General features: G+C 34.9%; 1 protein-coding gene across 1 annotated transcript in view; it reads right to left on the bottom strand.

Moving 5' to 3' along the window:
• Positions 1 to 22,884, bottom strand: part of SBF2 (SET binding factor 2) — a 313,800-nt gene that overhangs the window by 162,732 nt on the left and 128,184 nt on the right. The window contains exons 4-6 of the mRNA XM_023754547.1: positions 14,699 to 14,821; positions 13,240 to 13,350; positions 11,518 to 11,623 (exon numbers count right to left, since the gene is read on the bottom strand). Coding sequence (XP_023610315.1) covers positions 11,518 to 11,623; positions 13,240 to 13,350; positions 14,699 to 14,821 — 340 coding nt within the window. The remainder of the gene's footprint in view (positions 1 to 11,517; positions 11,624 to 13,239; positions 13,351 to 14,698; positions 14,822 to 22,884) is intronic.

Raw genomic sequence — 22,884 nt, 5'->3', positions numbered from 1 at the left:
AGGGAGAGAGACAGAGAGCTAGAAACATCGATGAGAGAGAAACATCGATCAGCTGCCTCCTGCACATCTCCCACCGGGGATGTGCCCGCAACCCAGGCACACGCCCTTGACCGGAATCGAACCCGGGACCCTTCAGTCCGCAGGCCGACGCTCCATCCACTGAGCCAAACCGGTTTCGGCATACTCTTTTCTTTTTTTAAAGAAATCCTCACCCAAGGACATTTTTCCATTTAGTTTTAGAGCGAATGGAAGAGAGAGGAAGACAGAGAGAAATATTGATATGAGAGAAACACATTGATTGGTTGCCTCCTGCACGTGCCCTGACCATGGTCTGGCGCAAGGGAGGGGCCTGCAACTGAAGTACGTGCCCTTGACTGGAATCGAACCCAGGACCCTTCAGTCCTTGGGCAGAACTCTATCCACTGGGCCAAACCAGCTAGGGCTGCCATATTCTTTTCTCATTTCCAATTTATCCCATATGATATATCTGAACTTATGAGTTTAGCTTTTTAATCTTTTCTCATTTGGACTAATGTAAGAGTTTCATAACTGGTTTCTTTAGTCCAGTCCTTATTAATTTCAAATCTATCCTCCAGACAGTTTCTAGCATCATGGACATAAAATATAAATCTGATTAAATTGCTTTCATCCCTCAAACCCTTCAATATTTTCCCGTGCTTTGGGGTAATGATTTTCAAAAGCATTCTGTTCCACAGAAGCAATTTAGTAAGAGAAACTTTGCTCCAACATGTTTTATATATTAATCCCTCTGAGACACAGTTGGTAAAATGAAGATAATATTAAAACCTATCCTATAAGATTGCTATAAAAAAGAATGGGATAATGCCTGGTTCTCAGCACAGTACCATAGTAAATCATCAAGGCATATTAGATGACAATATGGCTAATATAATTATTGTATTTGTTAACTTTAATTTCCTTTGAAGTTAGGATTCTGATGCTAAAAATGTTTGAAAACAACTAACCCACAAGATAAAGTCTGAGCTCTATGTCAAAATGCCTTCATGGACCTACATCCCCATTTTCCAATTGTGTCGCCACCTCCCACACCAGTGTGATCAATATTGAACTGATCCAGCTCTCAGAACACTTCCTTCAGTTTGATATATCTGCTACTTTCACCCATTTTCTTTCTGCCTGATGTCGCTTTCATTAAAATGTGAGCTCCTCAAAGACAGTTCCGGCCTTATACACTGATATACCCCTCCTGCCAAGCACAACACCTGCTACAGGGCAGGCCCTCAAGAACGTTTTGCTAAACTCACCACCTGAGTAGTGATATGAGTCACTATCAAAAGGTGTTAAAACTTTCATTAAAAGATTTCAGAGAATATCTTTATAAATTTATATAAGGAAAGGGTAAAATACACAAATCCTAAATGAAAGGATTGATAAATTATTTTAAATAAGACATTTCTGTCAAAAATGACATTTAAAAAATGGAGACAAGTTTCAGACTGAGAGAAATTGCCTAGAAGTATATAAATGTAAAAGGATAAGTGCCCAAAAGATGATTTTTAAATCCCCACTAAAATCAACAGGAAAAAATCAACCTAAAAGAATATAGTTGAACAACATTGGTTTGAACTGTGTGGGTCCACTTATACTCAGGTTTTTTTTCAGTAAGTATTGTAAATATATTTTCTCTTCGCCGAACCGGTTTGGCTCAGTGGATAGAGCGTCAGCCTGCGGACTCAAGGGTCCCAGGTTCGATTCCGGTCAAGGGCATGTACCTTGGTTGCGGGCACATCCCCAGTGGGAGGCGTGCAGGAGGCAGCTGATCGATCTCTCTCATCGATGTTTCTAACTCTCTATCCCTCTCCCTTCTTCTCTGTAAAAAATCAATAAATATATTTAAAAAAATATATATATATTTTCTCTTCTTTATGACTTTCTAAACATTTTATTTCCTCTAGCTTACTTTATTATAAGGCTACAGTATATAATGCATGTACCATACAAAATATGTGTTAATCAATTGTTCATGTTATCAGTAATGCTTCTGGTCAACAGTAGACTATTTAGTAGTTAAGTTTGGGAGAGTCAAAAGTTATACATGGATTTTCGACTGCTCAGGCAGTCAGTGGCCCTAACTCTCATGCTGTTCAAGGGTGAAATGTAATATGAACTTACAATTTACAGAAGAGGAAACTGAAATGGCTGATAAACATATGAAAAGATGCTCCAACACCTCTAGTAATTAGAAAAATTCAACCCAATAAATTCGTGAGTTACAACTTTAAACCTGTAACAATAACTGAAATTGAATCCTGATAATTCTAAGTTTCTTTGAGGATGGATAAGGAAAAGGAACTATATACATATTGCTGAGAAGAATATAAATAAAGTTAAGATGCACATACCTTATGACTTAGTCATTACAGTAATTCTTATTAATGCCATTATTTACTGAAAGTCTTTCACATGTACTTAAGAATAAAATAATACATTGAAACAATACTTGAAATAATAAAAGTGGACACACTGTAAATGTGAAAATGAATAGTGCCAAAATCATGCTATGAAACTATACTTCTCTGATTGAAGATAGCAAATGTTGACTGAAACAAAAAAATTAAAACTAGCAATTTATTATTCAAAATTTATAAAACTCAATGATTATTAAAGAAATGTAAATACAACTTTCAAGTGATACAAACTTTTTGGGTAAGTTTGTAGCATTTATATTTGTGAATATAACATTGTAAAACATCATTAAGACTTTTAGGATACCTGGATAGCAGTGAAAATAAGAGAGCAAGCGCCATATATATCAACATGAATAACCCTCCTAAGTGTAATATTGAGTGAGAAAAGTAAGGTGTAAAAATGATTATACAGTATAACATTTATGTATTGTTTAAAACCATACGAAACACTACGACATATTATTGTTTCGGTATATATAAATTAGAAACATACAGTCAACATATGATATGTTTGGGACTAATCAACACCAAATTCAGGATGTGTTTATCTTTGGGAAGAGTAGGTGCGGGGAAGCATGAGACTTGGTTGGAACGTTTGTAAGGAGGACATTATGAGAAAAGGGAAGTGTGCAGAAGGTCGCCTGCCCTGTTTATCGGAATTCTGACTTAGGAGAGTGCTGAAGGCGGTGCCCCTAAGTTTCAACTATATTTATGATGCTATATTTATTAAGCTAGATCATGGATACATGGATCTTATAAAATATTTCTTTGGAGCCCTAACTGGTTTGGCTCAGTGGATAGAGCGTCGGCCTGCGGATGCAAGGGTCCCAGGTTCGATTCGGGTCAAGGGCATGTACCTTGGTTGAGGGCACGTACCCAGTAGGGCGTGTGCACGAGGCAGCTGATCGATGTTTCTCTCTCATCGATGTTTCTAACTCTATCCCTCTCCCTTCCTCTCTGTAAAAAATCAACAAAATATATTTTAAAAAAATAAAATATTTCTTTGGAAATAATTTAAAACTTATAGAAAAGGTGCAAGAATAAGAATAATGCACAGAGCACCCATCTGGTCTTTACCATGATTCACCTATTATCAAAACATTGTTCCATTTGCTTTAACATTTGTATTTACGTGCTGGTGTGCTCTCTGACCTAAACATACCCTCCACGTGCACATTTTTCTGTCCATGTAATTGTATTATAACATTTAGCCCTAAATACTTCTGTGTGTTTTTATTAAGAATAGAGATAATATCTTACATAACCACACTATGGTTATCACATCAAGCAAAATTAACAGTTTTACAATATATTATTAAGTCTAATCTCACATTTGTATAGTCATGTGTCCCCTAAGGTTAGAATGGAGCTGGAAAACTCCTATTGCTCAGTGATGTTGAAGCCACTATAATGGCTAGTACAACGCGTTACTCCTGTGTTTGTGGTGATGCTGGTGTGAACAAACCTCCGGGATGAACAGCCGCATACAGCGCACACAATTATGTACACTACACAAATGAAGATGCTGTGAAGATTGCAGAAATGACCGTGAAGGGTTTAGAATAGTGAAAAAAACTCAGTTGATAAAGCAGTGGTAGATTTTGACAGGATTGACTCCAATTTTGAAAGAAATTCTATTGTGGGTAAAATGCTATCAATCAGAATTGCATGCTATAGAGAAATTTTTTGTGAAAGAAGCAATCAATGTGGCAAACTTCACTGTTGTATTATTTTAAGAAATCACCATATCCACCTCAACCTTCAGCAATCGCCACGCTGATCAGTCAGCAAGCAGCCTTCAACACTGAAGCAAGACCCTTCATCAGCAAAAAGGGTATGACTAACTGAAGGCTCAGAGGATGGGTAGCATTTTTAGCAATAAAATGAAGAAGAAAGGCAGGCATTTGTAAGGGACTCTATCCTACTTGTATCATTAAAAAAAAATTATAGTATCAAGGGGGGAAATAGTACACTAAACTTATTAAGATAGGAGTTATGTCTCATATAGTAGAAATGAGTTAGGAACAATATCCTAGTGCTTAAAGGGTAAGGTTTTCATTATCCAGAAAGGTTATATGGTGTAATACAAAATAATTTACCCATACCTAATTTACTCATACCATAACCCATAGCTCAAATATTTTAAGAAATTACATTAATTCTTTTATTCCTAACTAGCAATGCTTGTTGCTGCATTCATAGCTACATAGTTATTCATAAATCCAATTTCTTTCATCTACAAGTGGAAATCAGTTTTCTATGTAACCTTGAATTGTTACTTAGTCTTCACTAGCCAGAATCCATCCAAAGCTGCACAATAACAGAGAGAATATGAAAAACAAACATTCCAGTGATAATTACTACTGATTTCAGTACAATGGTACAAACACATCCTGTTGATTACTCAAACAGTAAAACATTCTGAAAAATTACTTCCTGATTTTAACTTTTCTTTAGGGTTAAAGTTCTAAAATTCCTAACATAAACACTAACAAATGCAATTGTTTCCCATTTTAAAAACAACACCACCAAGAACTTTTCTCCAGAATCCTCCCCTTTTCTGAATAATAATAGAACATTATGTCTCAGCTTTCAAATGGGAAAACTGAGAAAATAAAGGCCACTGTATTAAGACAGGATATATTTTATTTTTTAAAAATATATTTTATTGATTTTTTACAGAGAGGAAGGGAGTGGGACAGAGAGCTAGAAACATCGATGAGAGAGAAACATCGATCAGCTGCCTCCTGCACATCCCCTACTGGGGATGTGCCCGCAACCGTGGTACATGCCCTTGACTGGAATCGAACCCGGGACCCTTGAGTCCGCAGGCCGACGCTCTATCCACCGAGCCAAAACGGTCAGGGCAAGACAGGATATATTTTAGAAGCCTTAAACAATTTATTATAGTTCTTTCTGGTCAAGCCACAATGGAGAGAATATAATAATGGTCATGACTTGACACAAAGCACGAAAAAGAAGATTTATCAGTCATCCGATCAATATTTGTTGAGTACCTACTATGTTCCATACACCAGATGACAGCAATGAAGAAAACCAAGATCCCTACCTTCACTGATTCAAGCTTTATATATTTTATATAGTTTAGTTTTGTAACTATTACTGAGAGGCAATTTTAATATTTGTTACAAATTCAGAATATTATTTGCAAATGTTAGAAATGGAAATCTTCTAAGTAAAAAATAGTTAAGAAATGTAATTGAATTGGCCAACTGTACATGGGTATATTTGGTTTTCTAGGTCTAAGATAATCACATCAGATTATTCTAACACTAAATGGCCTAGATTCCTAGTCTGTGCCTGTTCTGATTCGGTCAGATTAAAATCTACTTTAACAACTAAATTTAAGAACCAGGAAGCAAAAGGGACCTTAGGAGTAGAATAGCAAACAAAGGGGAAGGATAGTATAGAATAACTGGGGAATTAAAGCAAGAAGCAGAAATAACACTTTTAACTAAAACTTGCTTCTCCCATTCCCTCCTGTGTTCTACTGTTAAACCTTTATGGAGCTGTTGAGATACATAAGAAACTGCTAAACTCTAGGGAGGGATATAAATAAATTTGAGGCAGGCTCCTACGAGCTCACAGTTCAGTGAAGATGGCAGATTGGTAAATAAATAGTTAAAACACAAAGGATAGAGACATGAACAAAGTGCCACAGGGCACAAAAAGGGGGTGGTTTGTCCTGCCATAATTCATAAGTTGCATATTCTTAAATGTTGCAGTGGCCATATTTTATATGAAGAATAATCTCTAGAGTGCTGAAAGAGCCAAATATAATTTTAGATAAGAGAACTTTGTGACAATGAAGGATAACCCTTAATAGATATGTTGTCTCAGAGCATTTGCAGTTATTAAAGGACTAGAGGCCCGATGCATGAAATTCGTGCAAGAGTAGGCCTTCCTTCCCCCAGCTGCTGGCACCGGCTTCCCTCTAGCACCAGGGACCCAGGCTTTCCTCTGGCCGCCAGCAGGCACCCAGGACTCAGGCTTCCCTCTGGCCCCAGCTTCGTCCGGAAGGACGTCTGGTATAATTAGCATATTATGCTTTTATTATTATAGAAAATTTGATACAAAGATAGAGATAGCTATTTAATAGCAGCACTTTAGCACCATACAGAGTAAATGAAAACAGTTTTGAACCAGGATTCTTTGGAACTGTTCTCAAATTATATAATGCAGCAACTACATACTTTATGTGTAACTCTAACAAGCGTAGCACACTCATCAACAAGCACTCAAACGGTCAATCATTGTCTGCCTTTGGTATTTTTAAATAGTTGCCTTTAAAAAAACTAGCATAAATATTTAATCTTTAATTTTGAAAAGAAAAGCGATTTACTTCCTGATGACATTCTGAAGACTTTCTACAATCCAATGCTCAAGTATCATCAAACAACTATTGTATGAAGGCCTTTCATGGTTCTACACATTGCTTACTTCTTCCTTATGCCTGGAAAGCCCTTCTCCCCCTTGCTAGCTAGCTAAACATTAGCTCTTGGTATCTCTATTACTGCACTAATTATACTGCACTGTAATTTTAAAAACATATCTGTTTCTCCACTAGGCTAAAAGTATATCTGGGATAAGAGCTATGAATATATATATATATATATTGTTGATAGTATTACAGATGTCTCCCCTTCCCCCCTTCTCTATCCTCCTCCTCTCAGCTCCTACCCAGCCCCCTAGGTGTTCACCACCCTATTACCGTGTCCATAAGCTATGCATATAAGTATAGCTTTTGAGCGCTTTGGTTTACCTCTTCTCGTCCCCCCAATTCCCACATCGAGGTATGTCAGTCTGCTCCATGCTTTGGTTCTCATTTTGTTGGTCTATTCATTTTATTCATTAGATTCCACAAGTAAGTGAGGTCATGTGATATTTGTCTTTCTCAGATTAGCTTATATCACTTAGCATAATAGTATCCATGTCCATCTACGCTGTCCCAAAGGGTAAGACATCCCTCCTCTTTTTTACAGATGCACAGTATTCCATTGTGTATATCTCTTGGTCATTTGTATGTCCTTTGGAGAAATGTCTATTCAGGTCCTCTAGGCCTATGATTTCTATTCCTATTAACTAGCACAGGACCTAGTACATGGTAATGGCTTTGTAAACATTTAATGAAAAAAAACAAAACACTACATTCCTGCAGGTGGGCATTACAGGAACTTTACTCTTTGTGACATTTATTAAAACAAATTAAGTTAGAACTATCTTCCCTAGAGATCATTAGGCCTCTACAGTTGAGTACATATTGTAAGCTATTTCTTCAAAAAAGTGCTCCAGAATAGGCTTGTGAAAAGATTTCATTTGTTTCAAATCACCAAGGAAAATAGCTGATATTCAAACTGTTAAAAAATGATTGCCCATAGATATTGTAAAACACCATTCCTTTTTCACCTAGAGGGAATTATGCCATTCATAGTAATGGTGTAATTGATGTATACTCAATTTCTCCAACTAGATTTTTTACTCCATATAATGAAAAGGAAAATGCCTATTTCATTTTTCCCATTATAATTGAGGATAACACTAAAACAAGTAATACATGTTATATAAGTAAACTGGGAAAACTGGAATAAAAATCAATCTAAACTATAAAGCTACTGGGAAAACTCTTTGGCATTGATCTTGGCAATGATTTGTGCATGTGACACCAAAAGTGCAAGCAGCAAAACCAAAAATAAGCAAATAGGTCTATCAAACTAAAAAGTTTCTGTACAGCAAAAGAAACAATCTATACTAATAAAGGGGTAATATGCTAATAACCCCCGGGGAGGACAGTTAGGGGATTTCAGGCCGGTGGGGGGGCCAATTAAGGGTCACCAGGGGGGGGGGGGGGGGCAGTTAGGGGCAATCGGGCTGGCAAGGGGGGGCAGTTGGGGGTGAGCAGGCTGGCAGGCAGAGTGGTTAGGGGCGACCAGGCAGGCAGGCAGGTGAGCAGTTAGGAGCCAGCGGTCCTGGATTGTGAGAGGAATGTCTGACATCCCTGAGGGGTCTCAGATTGGAGAGGGTGCAGGCCGGGCTAAGGGACACCCTCGCATTGTAAACCTTAAACTTACATGTATTATATGTCAATATATCTCATTAATAAAGCTGGAGAAAAGAATAAATACAGATGATATAAGACTAATGTTGTTTGATTAGGAAAACAGAGTGACAATGGCTGAAGCCCCAACATCATTTTAGTCTGTGATTTTTAAAAAGTCTAATAAATAATATACTGTAAACACGGGGAATAAGTATTCCAAAACTAGTGTGTTTGCAGTTAAAATCCAAATTTTATGAATACGTATGACAACAGATGTTATGAGAATTTCACAAAATTATTTGGGGCAAGGAGAGACACCTGAGTTAAACAGCTATGGATTCCATTAAAAAATCAGAGGGGCTATAAAAGCCAGCTCCTATGAATACAATCTTATTAACATAATAAAAACTATAGCTTTTCACACTTATTGCACAAATCTTCAGGTGAACAAAAATAGTTCACATGATCTGCAACAAGAAACAAACAAAAAAAGATGGCAAGTAAGAAATGAAAGTAATTAACAGGTAATTATGAGGAATGCATGAGATGGGTGATGGTGGAAGTCCATGTGATGATTGCAGGCAAACCCAGAGAACTCTCAAAATGTAGGAAACAAATTTATTATCATAACAATCCTTAGAGAGAAGAAGCAAGGAAATGTTATCATACAATGAGACCTTTCACAGGAAAACTAGTCAAGGCTACAAAAGAATCTTATAGTCCTATCTGCTTCCTGTCTGTGCTTTGTAAAATCCACCCCCACCATCCACCCCAACCCAGATAGTGAACTCTGATAATGGTCTAACATTGGCTTTCAACAACAGTCCAACTGAAATGACTGGTGATAAGAGCATGCCTTTAGACACAATTATCAGTACCACATGCTCTAGAAACTACAACTCTGCATACAGCACTGTTTCAGAGGCAGCTTTCTTTCTCCTTTCCTGTCTTATCTTTTCCTCAGTCTTTCCCTGAAAAATTAACTTTCGAATATGTAAGCAAAAGATAATTAAGCTCAAAATACTTAAGAGTAAAAGAATGAAATTTGATCTTCAAGTGAGTAATCATCATGTGTTTTTGGCACACTTCGTCCATTCACAGAATATCTCCTAATAAACGAAAATTGCCATTCTCTTCATGGCTAGCACATTCATTCATTAATTGAACAAACACCGATGCCTTCTGTACCCAAAGCACTATGCCAGACATATGGGACACAAACAATAAGTTCTAATTATTCTTTGATTATTCTCTTATAAAGGCAGTTCTTGAAGCCATAGTCTAGTAAGGGAAAACTCCATATTAATAAATAGGGGGAAAATATAGAGAAGAATTTCTATACAATCCCTGGAAATAGCTGGGAATCAATATATCAACCCTGTACTGCCTATCTCTAGACATTTTGTTATTTGAAAAAATAAAATCTCTAATTCATTCAAGCATCGCACTTAAAAATTAAGTTTTATATATATAAAGAGTTATATAGTTTTACAAGTTTTGAAAAACATTTTTATTGCAGATAAAACACAAATATAGAAAACCATAGAAATTAAATTCACAGCTTAGTGAATATGTTATAAACATGGGGAATGAATGAAATGGGTGATAGTGGAAGATGGTGAAACACTACCTAGATCAAGAAGAACTTTGCCCTTTTTTGGCTTTTTTTCCAGCTATATTTGAATTACAAAACAAGCAAACTTACTATTGGCATTGGCTTACTATCCCACTCTACCCATATCAAAGGATAAATTATAGAATTTTAATTTTTCTGAAAATTAGGAATTGGCTTGTTTAATCCTAATGAATCATTGCATGAAAAGGAAAGATTGATAAAGCAAACTTTAAATAAATCTTTATAAAATCTTTACCATTTTACCTATGCAGCTGGTCTCCTTCAAAGTTCTTAGATGTTCCTGAAGCCTATTATTACTAGATTCTACCATTAAAGTTTTTATAATGGGTCAGCAAAACAGGACACTACACCTTTGATTCTATTTAATAAAACAGATTCCAACTTCCAGCACACTGTAGTAATTCAAAGATTACCACTTTCAGGGGAGAAGAGAAGAGCTTAGAGTTTGAACTATTGCGGGGAGGCAGATGTAAAGGGGAAGAACCACTGCTCTGGGCTTGGTATCACCAGCCATCTTTATTAAGATACTAGAAAACTCTATGGTTTTTTTAAAATTTTGTTTTATTGCTTAAAGTATTACAAAGAGTATTACATATGTCTCCTTCTACTTATGTTTAATCTCTTCTAAGGCTTTCTAAATTTGACTGATTGAAATAGCAGAAGAAGAATAAGGATGGAGTCACTAATGAAAAAGAAGTGGTAAGGTACAGAGCTGAACAAGGAACAAAATTTGTGCAAGGAACTAAGAATTCTATGGAGAAGCAAGTATGAAACCCAGGGCAGGAAAGGTTATAACTGGAAAAAGACAAACACAGATGGGGAACAATGACAAAGGCTGAATCAAAGAGAGGGGGCACTCATGCGCAGTCATATATAAAGGGCAATTAAGTGGTAAAGTAATTGGGAATCTGACATGCTTACTGTTAAGTTACATTACTCCTAAAATGAAGCACAGAGCTGTCCAATGTACAGAGAGCACTTCTAGTGCCTCCCCCCAATTCTTTATCCTAGCCATTGGTCGGATAAGGACGACAAGATTTTTAGTTTCATCAGACAAAATTCTATAAAACTAATTCATCTAAGGAAAAGCAAAATACACTATCTTTTCATCTTTTAAAGCATAAAGAAAATATGTCTACTTTTGAAAAATCTAATTGACTCCAGAGCAAAAAGGGCCTGGGTTAAAGTGTTTTGTGTGTTTTCTTTTTTTTAAAAAAAAGTATTAGCCATGTAATCATATATTTTACATATCAGCTATATAATGGTTTGCTTTTTATTTTCTTGATTCAGGTCAGGTGATGTGAGCTTAAAATAAATCTTTTTTTGTTTTTGGTAGGCTTCCACAAGAGGAGTTTGAAAGTCGGAGAGCATACCCAACTGCTGGAACAGGAGAGCCACACTAGCGCCTGTGACAGGAAGACTGTCATGCAAAGGGGTCTGGATCAGCTGCCTATCTCCTGCGCCCAAGGAGAACAGCTTCTGCAGAATAGGGAAAACACACACACAAACACATCAATGATTTCTTGCCAGACATATTCTTAAGGTAAAAAAAAATCCCTTTGTTATTCAGATTTTGAGCCAATGATGAACATATTAAGATCCAATTAATAGATGCAAAGGGTGATAACATAATCCAAAACATTCAAGTTTCTTTGTGCCCAAGTGAATATGTACAAGAAAATTCAGTAGTTGAAAATTTAGTAACAATGAAATACAAAATCATTGCCAATCATACTTAACTGAAAAATAATAAAATGTTAAAGTCAACATTTATATGCCAATTATATCTCAATAAAACTGGGAAAAATAAGAGAAATGTAATATGAACCCTATATGTAATTTTAAAATTTCTAGCAGCCACAATAAACATGTTTTAAATTAAAAAAATAAACAAAATAAAGTCAACAAAAATTCCACTAAAATAAAGGCCCATAAAACAATTACACTGCTTTAAAGGTTAGATTCAATTGTGACCAAACTCACATTTCAAATTCTACCTTTGGAGCACAAGTAGAAGAGTAAGGAAGGCAAAAAGGGGGATAAAAACTTAAAATAACAAAAGACACTAGGATACACAGAAGACCGTTAAAAAGGCAAAACACAGTGAAAAAAATGGTAATGTCTTTGTAAATAATCTTGGCCAGACTGAGGTTAAACCATGTAATTTACATAAGAATAAGCAAATTAAGTGATCAACTAATCAATTCTAGGGCTTAAGAAAAGAGTCTTTAAAAAAAAACATGGTGCCTTAGGAACATTAAATCATAGAGCTGAGGTTCTTATTTTTATATTTCAGATACAGCTATGATAATCTTAAGACATACAGAAGATGAAAATCACATGACCATTTTGAGAAAGTTTTATGTTAGTAAAAGAACTTAATTTAATTTCTCATTTGAGGCTCAATCTATGGCAAAATCCTGGGGAAAATTTCCAGTATAGATTATACTTTCCAAAGATCTGTGAATTTGGACCATCGTCAATATTGCTATTATTAAAGATAGCAAACTGACATAAGAAAAATAAACCCTTTCAAATTTAAATGTAAGCTATTCTATTAAAGATTACACACAACACTCAAAATAGCTTTAGGACCACATATAATTACTGTTATTCAGGGAAATGAATTAATGACTCTATTCAAAAATAATTATAAGATTACAAAAAACTGTTCTGAAAATTTTCTTAATGTTATCTAATTTTTTCACTCCAAAATTTTCTGATTTAATTAAATGAGGTATAACTATATAGAGGAATAAAAAGAGTGTAAAGAACACATTTTAAAAGTTCAACTTTAAAAAGTATATTCCCAAGAAAATGTAAACTGGAGTTCAAGTTACACAAAATATGACTTCTAATTATGCTATGTGAAAGGTGACCCCTGTGTTAAAATTAACCTCATGACCTAAGAAAAGAATGGAATCTTGGGTCTCTAGAAGGCAGACCATAGGGACAATGCTTAACTAAACTAAAATCCTCTTTAAAATGAAAATATTTAAAGAATTCTTTTTCCCCCTTTTCTTCACAAATTAAATTAACTGGGAGAGAGGATAAGAGAAACAGGCACTCGCCACTACCTTTTTTATTCAATTTACCTGAGACCCTCCAGCCGCTGGGACAAGGCATGCACACAGGTTTGCAATGAGACTTTCCAAAGAGACATTCAGACTGTCCACATATACAGTGTAGATCAAACCCAGGCAAGCCTGCAAAGGGACATGCATGCAGTTAGTTCATGAAAAGAGTAGGCACTAAAAATAAATTGCTGTGACATCTGCCCCTAGGAAAATTTCTCTTTGAACCTAGCAGAACACATTGGACAGTGACCATGAAATAAATTTTAAGCAGCAAATGTTATTAAGTTTATTAAGTTTTCCTCCAGAACCAGAACCTCTAAATGAGCTTTTGAGAGGAGTTTATAAAAAGCAGAAATCCATCATTTGTAAAACAGGTGTTTGTGCTGAGATAACCACTCTAGCAAATTTGTGGGTCTTAAAACTGTTGTTATTGTGTGTGGGTTCTTTTTTGGTCTCAACTTACTTTGCAAAACATCAAATTTCAAGATAAACATTTAGAAATTTTATCTTGTTTTGTGATTCTTATAAATTCAGAACATTTATTCTACATAACAATGTAACTTATATGAATTATTACAAAAAGAAAAAATAGGGACAAGATACGATTAACACTTTAAACTCAGAAGAAAGTAGGTGATAAAAAGGAAGACAAAGTACAATCTTTATGAATCTTTCAGCTTATTAAATGTTGTAACTCTAAAACATTATTATTTGTTAGGAATCACCTTACTGTCATTGAAATACTGACACCAAGTTAATTTTTCTAAAATACATATAATCTCAACAATATGGAAAAGTATGCCAGAAATTATGATTTATTTCCCAAATCCTTGGGAACTTTTGGGGTATAATTTATATTTCCAGAGAACTATAATTTTGGACCATGGTAACATTACTAAAACTAAAGGTAGCAACTGAAATAAGAAAAAAATAAGCCCTCTTCTTTCAAATCCTACATATATTTATATCTAAATTAAAACCTGTTCTTACATTTGAAAATTCTGAGTGTTTAGAAAGCAAAATATCTGAAAGTAAAAAATATTCTAAAGCTATTTTGGCAAGGGTAGGATCAGAACTATTTGAAAACACAAATACCCCTCCTCTTCGTTTCAACCTGGATTGAACAAAAGAAGGTGAATAAAAATACACAAAGTAGTATATTACTAATGTATTTTAAATATGCTACAGGTAATCAAATTATTTCTTTGAGATATATACATTTTGGAGTCAGTAAAAATGTTTTGGAAAAAAGCACTACATTCTTAAAATTTAAATAGTCACATTAACTTACTCAGTTATTTATTTCATCCAATATGAAAATATGTCTGCTGTTAACAGTAATTTTATTGACAAGTTCCCAAATCAATTTATTTTAGCTATAAAGATGTTTTAAATACTAAGAACTTGTCACCATGGTTCACTCAAAACAGATTTATACAATAATATATGTCAATGATGACAATGAGGAGTTCTTTACCCTAAAAATTTCTGGATAATATAATCTGGATACCAGCACCAGGCTTTTGGGAGCAAACACTTCTGCAGGCTGAATTAAACCAGTCACTTCCACTTCACCTTCAATCTCTTCCTTCTTTGTTCCCTAGAAAAAGAGGTACCATAATCAACACAGAATTTCCTAGGTTTATAACTCACAAAAGAAAGACATATACACTTCCATATAATTTACAAAATCCAAATTTAATTCAAAATAATATATAATATAGTTTACAAAACTGAAACTAAAAATAAAGAGCATACTTTGAAAGGCATCAAAATTATAAATCAGGACACACTTATTTCATTTTTGAAAAGCTCCAAATATATACCACAACTTTATTTGAGCATCTGGTTTCTGTGTGAGGTACCAGTAATAAAAGGTAAATTAGACATATTCAACTTATTTAAATAGCAATCCCAAAACTAAAAAGCACATTCATTTAAATGGAAAGTCAGCATAATGATCTCCAGTTCCATCCATGCCATTGCAAATGGCAAGAATTCCTTCTTTTTTACAGCAGCTTAGTATTCCATTGTGTAGATGTAACACAGTTTTTTAATCCACTCATCTGCTGATGGGCACTTAGGCTGTTTCCAAATCTTAGCTATAGTAAATTATGCTGCTATGAACATAGCTAAATAAGCCCATCAGAGAAAGATAAATATTACATGATCTCACTCATTTGTGGAATAAAATGAAAAACATAAACTGATGGAACAAAAACAGATCCAGAGACAGAGAAGCATCAATCAGACCATCAAACCTCAGAGGGAAGGTAGGGAGGGTGGGGGTAAGGGAGAGAGATCAACCAAAGGACTTGTAATGCATGCATATAAGCACAACCAATGGACACAGACAACAGGGGTGTGAGAGTATGAGTGGGGGGGGGGGGGAGGGGAATAAGGACACATATGCAATACCTTAATCAATAAAGAAAAAAATGGAAAACAATTTTAAAAATAAATGGAAAGTCAATTTTCAAGAAAAATCTGTTTTAGAAGTCAGGCACTAGTTTTAATTTCTGTTTTCCTGCTTGTCTAAATCTTTCAAACAAAAGTGATATTCATTTAGAATTCCAAGGCTTGCAGAATGCTCCATGCTCTCGGAAGTAAAGCACAATCAGCTCTAAATTCCTTTTGGCCCTAAGCAACAAAGTTGATTTTTTAAAAAGAAAGAATATTTTTATACACAAAACTAAGTTCCAGAATGAGCTTCATGCCTCTGAACTGTGCATTTAAAAATGGTTAAAATGGCAAAATTTTTGTCATATATATTCTAGCACAATAAAAACATGTAAAATAAAAAAAATTAGTTTCAATGACTAAATATTATTGGTTAATGAAATAAACTTTGAACATTATTATTCTCATTTATTAATAAACATTTCCTGTGCACCTATTGTTCCATAATACTTTATAAAGTACTATAAAAGTTTTAAACAAAAAATAAGACAAAGTAGTAAAACATTCAGATTTCTAGATGGTACTATAAGATGTAAGGACATTTTTTCTAACTAGAATCCTCTTTTCTTTCCTTTCCAATAATCAAAGGTCAGCTTAAAATGTATCTTCCTTCCTGAAGCCTTTCCTTGACTGATTTTTCTCTTACTCTAATTCCTGGTACAGTTCAGCAACATATCACATTTGGTTATACTTATTACTCCTGCCAAACCTCTCCCCAAAATGCCATATCCAACTTGACATCTCCACTTGAATAACTAACAGGCATCTCAAACATGGAAATCATAGCTTCAATCTTTCTCACCCAAATTCCACTTCTGCAGTATTCCCTATCTCAGTTATTGAAAATCCTATTTTTCCATTTAGCAAATCAAAAATCCTGATTCCCCTTTCTTTCATATCTCATATCCAAACTGCTAGCAAATCCTAATTTCTCACCCTCTCCACTGCTACCACAATACTGTGAGCCACCATCACTGCTTGTCTGGATCATGGTAACAGCCTCCCTCAGTCTGCTCTACTCCTCCTTAGCTCCACTTTGCTTCCCTGCTGCTCCTTAAACATGCTGGGCGTCCTCCCAACTAAGGGTAGTAAGCATTTGTTCCTTATTCCTTTGCTTGGAATACTCTTTCCACCGATATGCTAATGACTAATTCTGTCATCTCCATTAGGTCTTTATTCAAGGGACATCTGCTCTTTAAGCCTTTGCTGGCACCCTGCTTGAAACTGCTAGGCCCTAACACTCCCTATCCACTTTCCTTGCTTTATTTTCATCCATGGCACTTGTTATGTTACCATCCACTATATTATCCATTTCACTTATTTTGTGTTTTGCTCCATGAAGACCAGGATTTCTGTCTAGTTTCTTCCCTGGTAATTTCCCACTTCCTAAAACAAGAGCTGAGCACATAGTTGATACTTATTTACTCACTGTATATATTCAAGGGGGGAACTATCCATTTAGTTTTTCTATGTGTGATATGGTCCATACGCTTTTGAAAGATTTTCATTTGTTACAAAGCAAAAGCTAAAATTAGGTTGCTTGCTTTCTGGAATCCTTACAAATAATAAAAATGTGATGAATATAAATTTACCCAAGATTTCCACACCTAATTAATCATATTCTTCATGGATTACTAATAAATTTGAAATGACAAAAGAATGACTGAAATTCTTGAAAGAGATAAAGCTATCCACATTTTTATGAGATTGTGATAAATGCCCTAGAGTAACATTAGAAGTCAGCTTGAGTAAGTAGATAACCATTTCAAATAAATGACCAGTAACCTACTTTAACCAAAACACAAAACAGAATGCATCGGTCATTTCTTAAAGCTTAATTTAGTTCTCTAAGTAGAATAGTTATTAACAAGAAAGAAGATCCAATATAATTTAAATCAGTGTTTATATCCTTTTAGTACAGACGTTGACCTTTACTTTGTAAATGGGCCATAAATCATAACATGTTGTTATTCTAAATTCCAATAGCTCTCATACAATACATCTTAAGTTCGGAGAAAATTCATTTTTTTTTTTCGAAGCAAAATGTACTGCTATGATAAAAAAAAAATTTAAATCTCTAAACAGTTGATCAAAATAAAGTTTGTTTTAGGAGATGATAACATGGTGTTTTTTATCAGATTTTTCTATTAACTTATCATGTGAGGCAGGGGTGGGGTACCTTTTTTCTGCCAAGGGCCATTTGGATATTATAACATCATTTTCGAGCCATACAAAATTATCAAATTAAAAATTAGCCTGCTATTTTTGGTCAAACATTTAATTCACTCACTCCTAATGCCTTGGTAGGGCCAGACCAAATGATTTCATGGGCCTTATGTAGCCTGTGGGCCGGATGTTCCCCACTCTCGATGTAAGGGAATATTGCCTCTTCTCTGTACCCATTAGAGTATCTTTTGTATAATAATTATGTAATTATATTGGCTTTATTTGGTTTGTGTTTTACAATGAGTGATTTTCACATATTGAAAATATCTGTAAACTTAATAAGCAATAAATTAAAAATAGGTTATGAATGTAATAGGTGCTATAATAATGCCCTGCAATTTAGTATTCTATTGTATAAAACATTTTCACATATTTTATCTCATTGAACTATATTTGCAAGTGTTCTAGCCTAAGATTATTCCTTGACTTAAATAAGTCTCCTTAAAGATACAAATTTACTTTAAACACTGTTTACTGAGTTGTCTCACAATGATTGCAAGATCACCTTACCTCTTATATGTATCACAAGCACAAGCTACAACTTGCCCATTTATAGACCTTTCTCTACCCATTATTATTATGGACTACATCTGCTAGTGGGATTCCAAACTTCTATGCAGTTTACATTCTTATAGTTCATAGTCTCTCTACTTCAATAATATGGTATAAATTAGTAACCACCGTATAAATTTGCCCCTAAAGTGCTACTGCCCTTTAAACATATCCCGTGACAAAAATGCTAATAATTTCTAGATTATTGGTTTTATGGAATGTATCCATACAGTAGAGGGGCACAATCTTTAGAAAGTTTATCCTATCACTCAGGCTGAGCACTTCAAACTCATCTTTGTTGCACTTCTAATACTTGATTCCTGTCCCTTCTACCCGGAAAAGATTTGTTTCATTCAATATCCTCTCTGTACTAAGTTCATTTTCAATAGCACCATTTCACACTAAAACTTTCCTACAGACTTTTTAAAAACACAGTTTAAAAAGCAGGACAAAAGGAATTATGCAAATAACAAACTTTCAGTTCTACATTCCTTTTTTGAAATGTAAGTAATTTGTTACAGTGTACTATTACCTAGAATTGCCTCTGTAAAGCAATTTAAGGACTTAAAATTTTTTTAAAATTGAAAATAAAGGAGTCTAAGTAGTTGCAAATCCTGTAAAGTCTACAATTCCCTCTGACAAGCATCTTTATTTCTTGCCAAATAATCTGTTAATCTGTTACATGTCCACATAATAAAACCTATTTATCCTGCATTGGTCTGGAAAAATGATAACTATGTGAGAAATACACATTTTAGGATAAAAAGGATCTTTATACTAAACTAGAGGCCCGGTGCATGAATTCGTGCACTGGGGGGCGGGGGTCCCTCAGCCCGCCTGCGCCCTCTTGCAGTTCAGGAACCCTGGTTCCCGCCACCACTGCTGCTGCAATCGCCAGCCCTTAAGCTAGGCTTCTAGCTCAGCAGCGCTTTCCCTGTGAGAGTGCACTGACCACCATGGGGCAGCTCCTGCATTGAGCATCTGCCCCCTGGTGGTCAGTGCATGTAATAGCAATGGGTTGTTCGGCAGTTCGATCAATTTGCATATTAGGGTTTTATTATATAGGATGCCTTGGGAATGTGTGGAAGGAAGGGCTTTAAGCAAGGAGGGTAATCTCAATTCTGGTTTTTAAAAAATCACCCTGAAGCTTAATGGAGAATAGCTTGTAAAGAGGCAAAAACAGAAAGAGGAAAGTTTGTTAGAGGTCTATTTGATTGTTCAGGCAAGATATATGGTGAAGTGGTAAGAAAAGAGGCCAAAACAAGTTGATGATTTATTTTGGAAGTAGGATTTATTTTGGAAATAGAATTGACCTGGTTTGCTGGTGGCTATCCTTAATGTGAAAGATGAAAGAAAGGGAGGATAAGAGATAACCCTACATTTTTTGTTTGAACATCTGGATGGATAGCGATGTTAAATTGAGATTAGGAAAATTAAGAAGAAACAGACTGAGGCTGGGATGGGAGAAAGAAATGGGGAGTAATCAGGAGGCAATGAGCCTTGCATATATTAAAGGCTCAATAAATGTGAATTCCATCCCTCTTCCAAGCACTGTTTTATCCATTATAGAAAAGCAGGACAGCAAGAAGCTGAAACTCTGTTAAGAAATAATAGCATAAAGTCAATTACATCTCAACTTAAAAAAAAAAGAAACAATGGCTATAAAAACAATTTAAAGGTAATCATAAATATAATCATAATATGTTTCATTTATATTGACATGGGACCATCTATATATATAAAAGCCTAATATGCAAAGTGGCCCCTCGGGAGTTCAACCAACTGGGAGTTTGATCGATCGCTATGACGTGCACTGACCACCAGGGGGCGGCACAGAACAAAGGAAGGCCCTGGCTGGCAGCTGGCAGCCACTAGGGATTCTACCTGTGCATGAATTTCATGCACTGGGCCTCCAGTATCAATATAAATGAAACAAGTTTAAAAAAAGTTCTTATATGATGTTTATGTGTTTTTACATATGCATATTTTTTAATTAAATATGTTTACATTTTTAACTTGAAGGAAAAAGGCCTGAAAGGTTATACTCCAAAAGATTAGCAGTTGTGCTCTGGCTGGTGTGGCTCATTTGGTTGGAGCTTTGCTGCATACACCAGACGGTGGCAGGTTCTCGTCCTGGTCAGGGCACAATACCCAGGTTGGGTGTTAGATCCATGGTCAGAGTGCATGTGGGAGGCAACCCATCAGTGTTTCTCTCTCACCTCATGTTTCTCTCTCTTTCTCCTTCCCATCCTCTCTCTGAAATTGAAAAAAAAAAAAGATTGGCAGTTGTCTTTGGGTCATGGGATTACTGTTGATATATACCACATAAAAGTACTATACACATATCCAGAGAAAAATAATTTTCTAAAATGTTTACAATTGTATTATCTTTATAATAAAAAGTTTAAAGTTATAAAAAGTAAACGGAAATGTATCAGTATGTGTTTATTTATTAAACACTGACTACTAAGTTGGCCACATAGTGGATGTCACAGAAGGATATGTACAGACTGTGTCAGGAAATTTATAATCTAGCTTAAGTGCTAAAACCAACACAGATGAAATAACATTAACTAGTACAAAATAATACTGTAACATTTTGAAAATTCATATTTAAAGTGCTCAAGAAATCTGAGAAGGAATGAGGCTCACAGCAGCAAGCTAGGATTTAAGGGATGAATACAATAGTAAGAGGGAAAGGGAAAGGACAAAGAAGACTCAATTCAACAATGAAGCAAATTGAAACACTCAAAGTGAGGTTGGCAAGTTTAACTGTAATTTTAATTTCATTTCCCTAATTTTAGTCCTTATACATCTTTTAAAAAACAGGATAAACTAAACACTAAAATTTTATGATAGGCATATTTAACTAAAATTCCCTTTGTGTGTTGACATTATTAGTTGATAAAATGGATTAACTTACAATGCATTTTTTAAAATAAGAAACGTGACAAAGGTAATTTGTTGAAAGTTTCAATTTTTGGCATATTTTACTTCAATAATTTTTTTTAAAAATATTTTCATTGATTTCAGAGAGGAAGGGAGAGAGATAGAGAGATAGAAACATCAATGATGAGAGAGAATAATTGATCGGCTGCCTCCTGCATGCCCCCTACCGGGGATCTAGCCTGCAACTTGGGCACATGCCCTTGACCAAAATCGAACTTGGGACCCTTCAATCTGCAGGCTGACGCTCTATCCACTGAGCCAAACCAGCTAGGGCTCAATAATTCTTAATGCATATTTCCCCTCCAAATTAATGTCAAGTGAATTAATCAGAATTAATGAATTAGTCATTATAACTGAGGAATATAGTCATTGACACTGAGGTATGTTCCTGCTCATCATTTATCCCCAAGATATAACTGATTCAAGTTTCAATTATTAGAAAGTACTCAAGAATTCTTTGGTGTATCTTACAAAATTTTTAAGAAAATCAAAGACTGACTTAAAGCGTCAAAATTATGAGAAAAGCTATTAAGCTAATCCTTCTCTCTGAAGAGAAACAGATAATGAGTGAAACTTCTGTGTGAGCTGAAGAAACAGCAGATAGACTTCATGTTTGTTTTCTAACAAGATTAACCATTTCAAAATTAGGTTCTCATAGATTCAAGAACATTATTCTGTGAACCATCATAATCAATGGACTCTTTTAAAAGTTTTTTTTCCAGTATGTAGTCTCTAGAACATTGTCAAGTACAATATTGATTATATTAGAAGCAAGCCCAGTTCCAACATCTCTATGCATGAAATGCCAGTTTTTGTTAAAACTGGTAAAAATTATAAATGATAAACACTAAATCATATATTAGACTAAGCAATTACATCATCATTATTTGGTGAGTTATCTATAATAATAAAAGTGTGATATGCTAATTAGACCAGACGTCCTTTCAGACGAAGCGGGGCTGCGAGGAAGCTCAGATCCCGGGTGCCAAAGGAAGCCGGTGCCAGCAGCTGGGGGAAGGAAGGCCTACTCTTGCATGAATTTCGTGCATTGGGCTTCTAGTAAGATCATAAAACAAGTTTACCAATTCAAAGCTTAAATAAAATATTCTTCCCTGGAATTCCTGATAGAAAAGTTTTGTGCTAAACACAAAGATCAAGATTTCAGTGTTGTTGTTTTTAAGAATGTATGTTGAAACCTTGTTTAATGATCATGTAACATGACATATTGAAACATACCATAAAGAAATGAAATATTTGGTTATAAACAAGTACAAACAATAAATTCTAGCATTGTACATTCATCTAAAAAATGTCTTGATCAGGTGAGTAGGAATAGTATTGTGTGGATCATAGTTTAAGTGGAAATTTTAAAGTATATTTAATGTGAACAAAATTAAAATGAGTCTTTAAAATTAGATACAGTTAACATGATAGAATAATAAAAATATTACTGGAAGTACCTACTTCATTTTACAA

The sequence above is a fragment of the Myotis lucifugus genome, unplaced genomic scaffold (assembly GCF_000147115.1).
Source record: "Myotis lucifugus unplaced genomic scaffold, Myoluc2.0 scaffold_61, whole genome shotgun sequence".
Taxonomy (NCBI): domain Eukaryota; kingdom Metazoa; phylum Chordata; class Mammalia; order Chiroptera; family Vespertilionidae; genus Myotis; species Myotis lucifugus.
The sequence above is the reverse complement of the archived record's forward strand: the minus strand, read 5'-3'. Positions and strand labels throughout refer to the sequence as shown.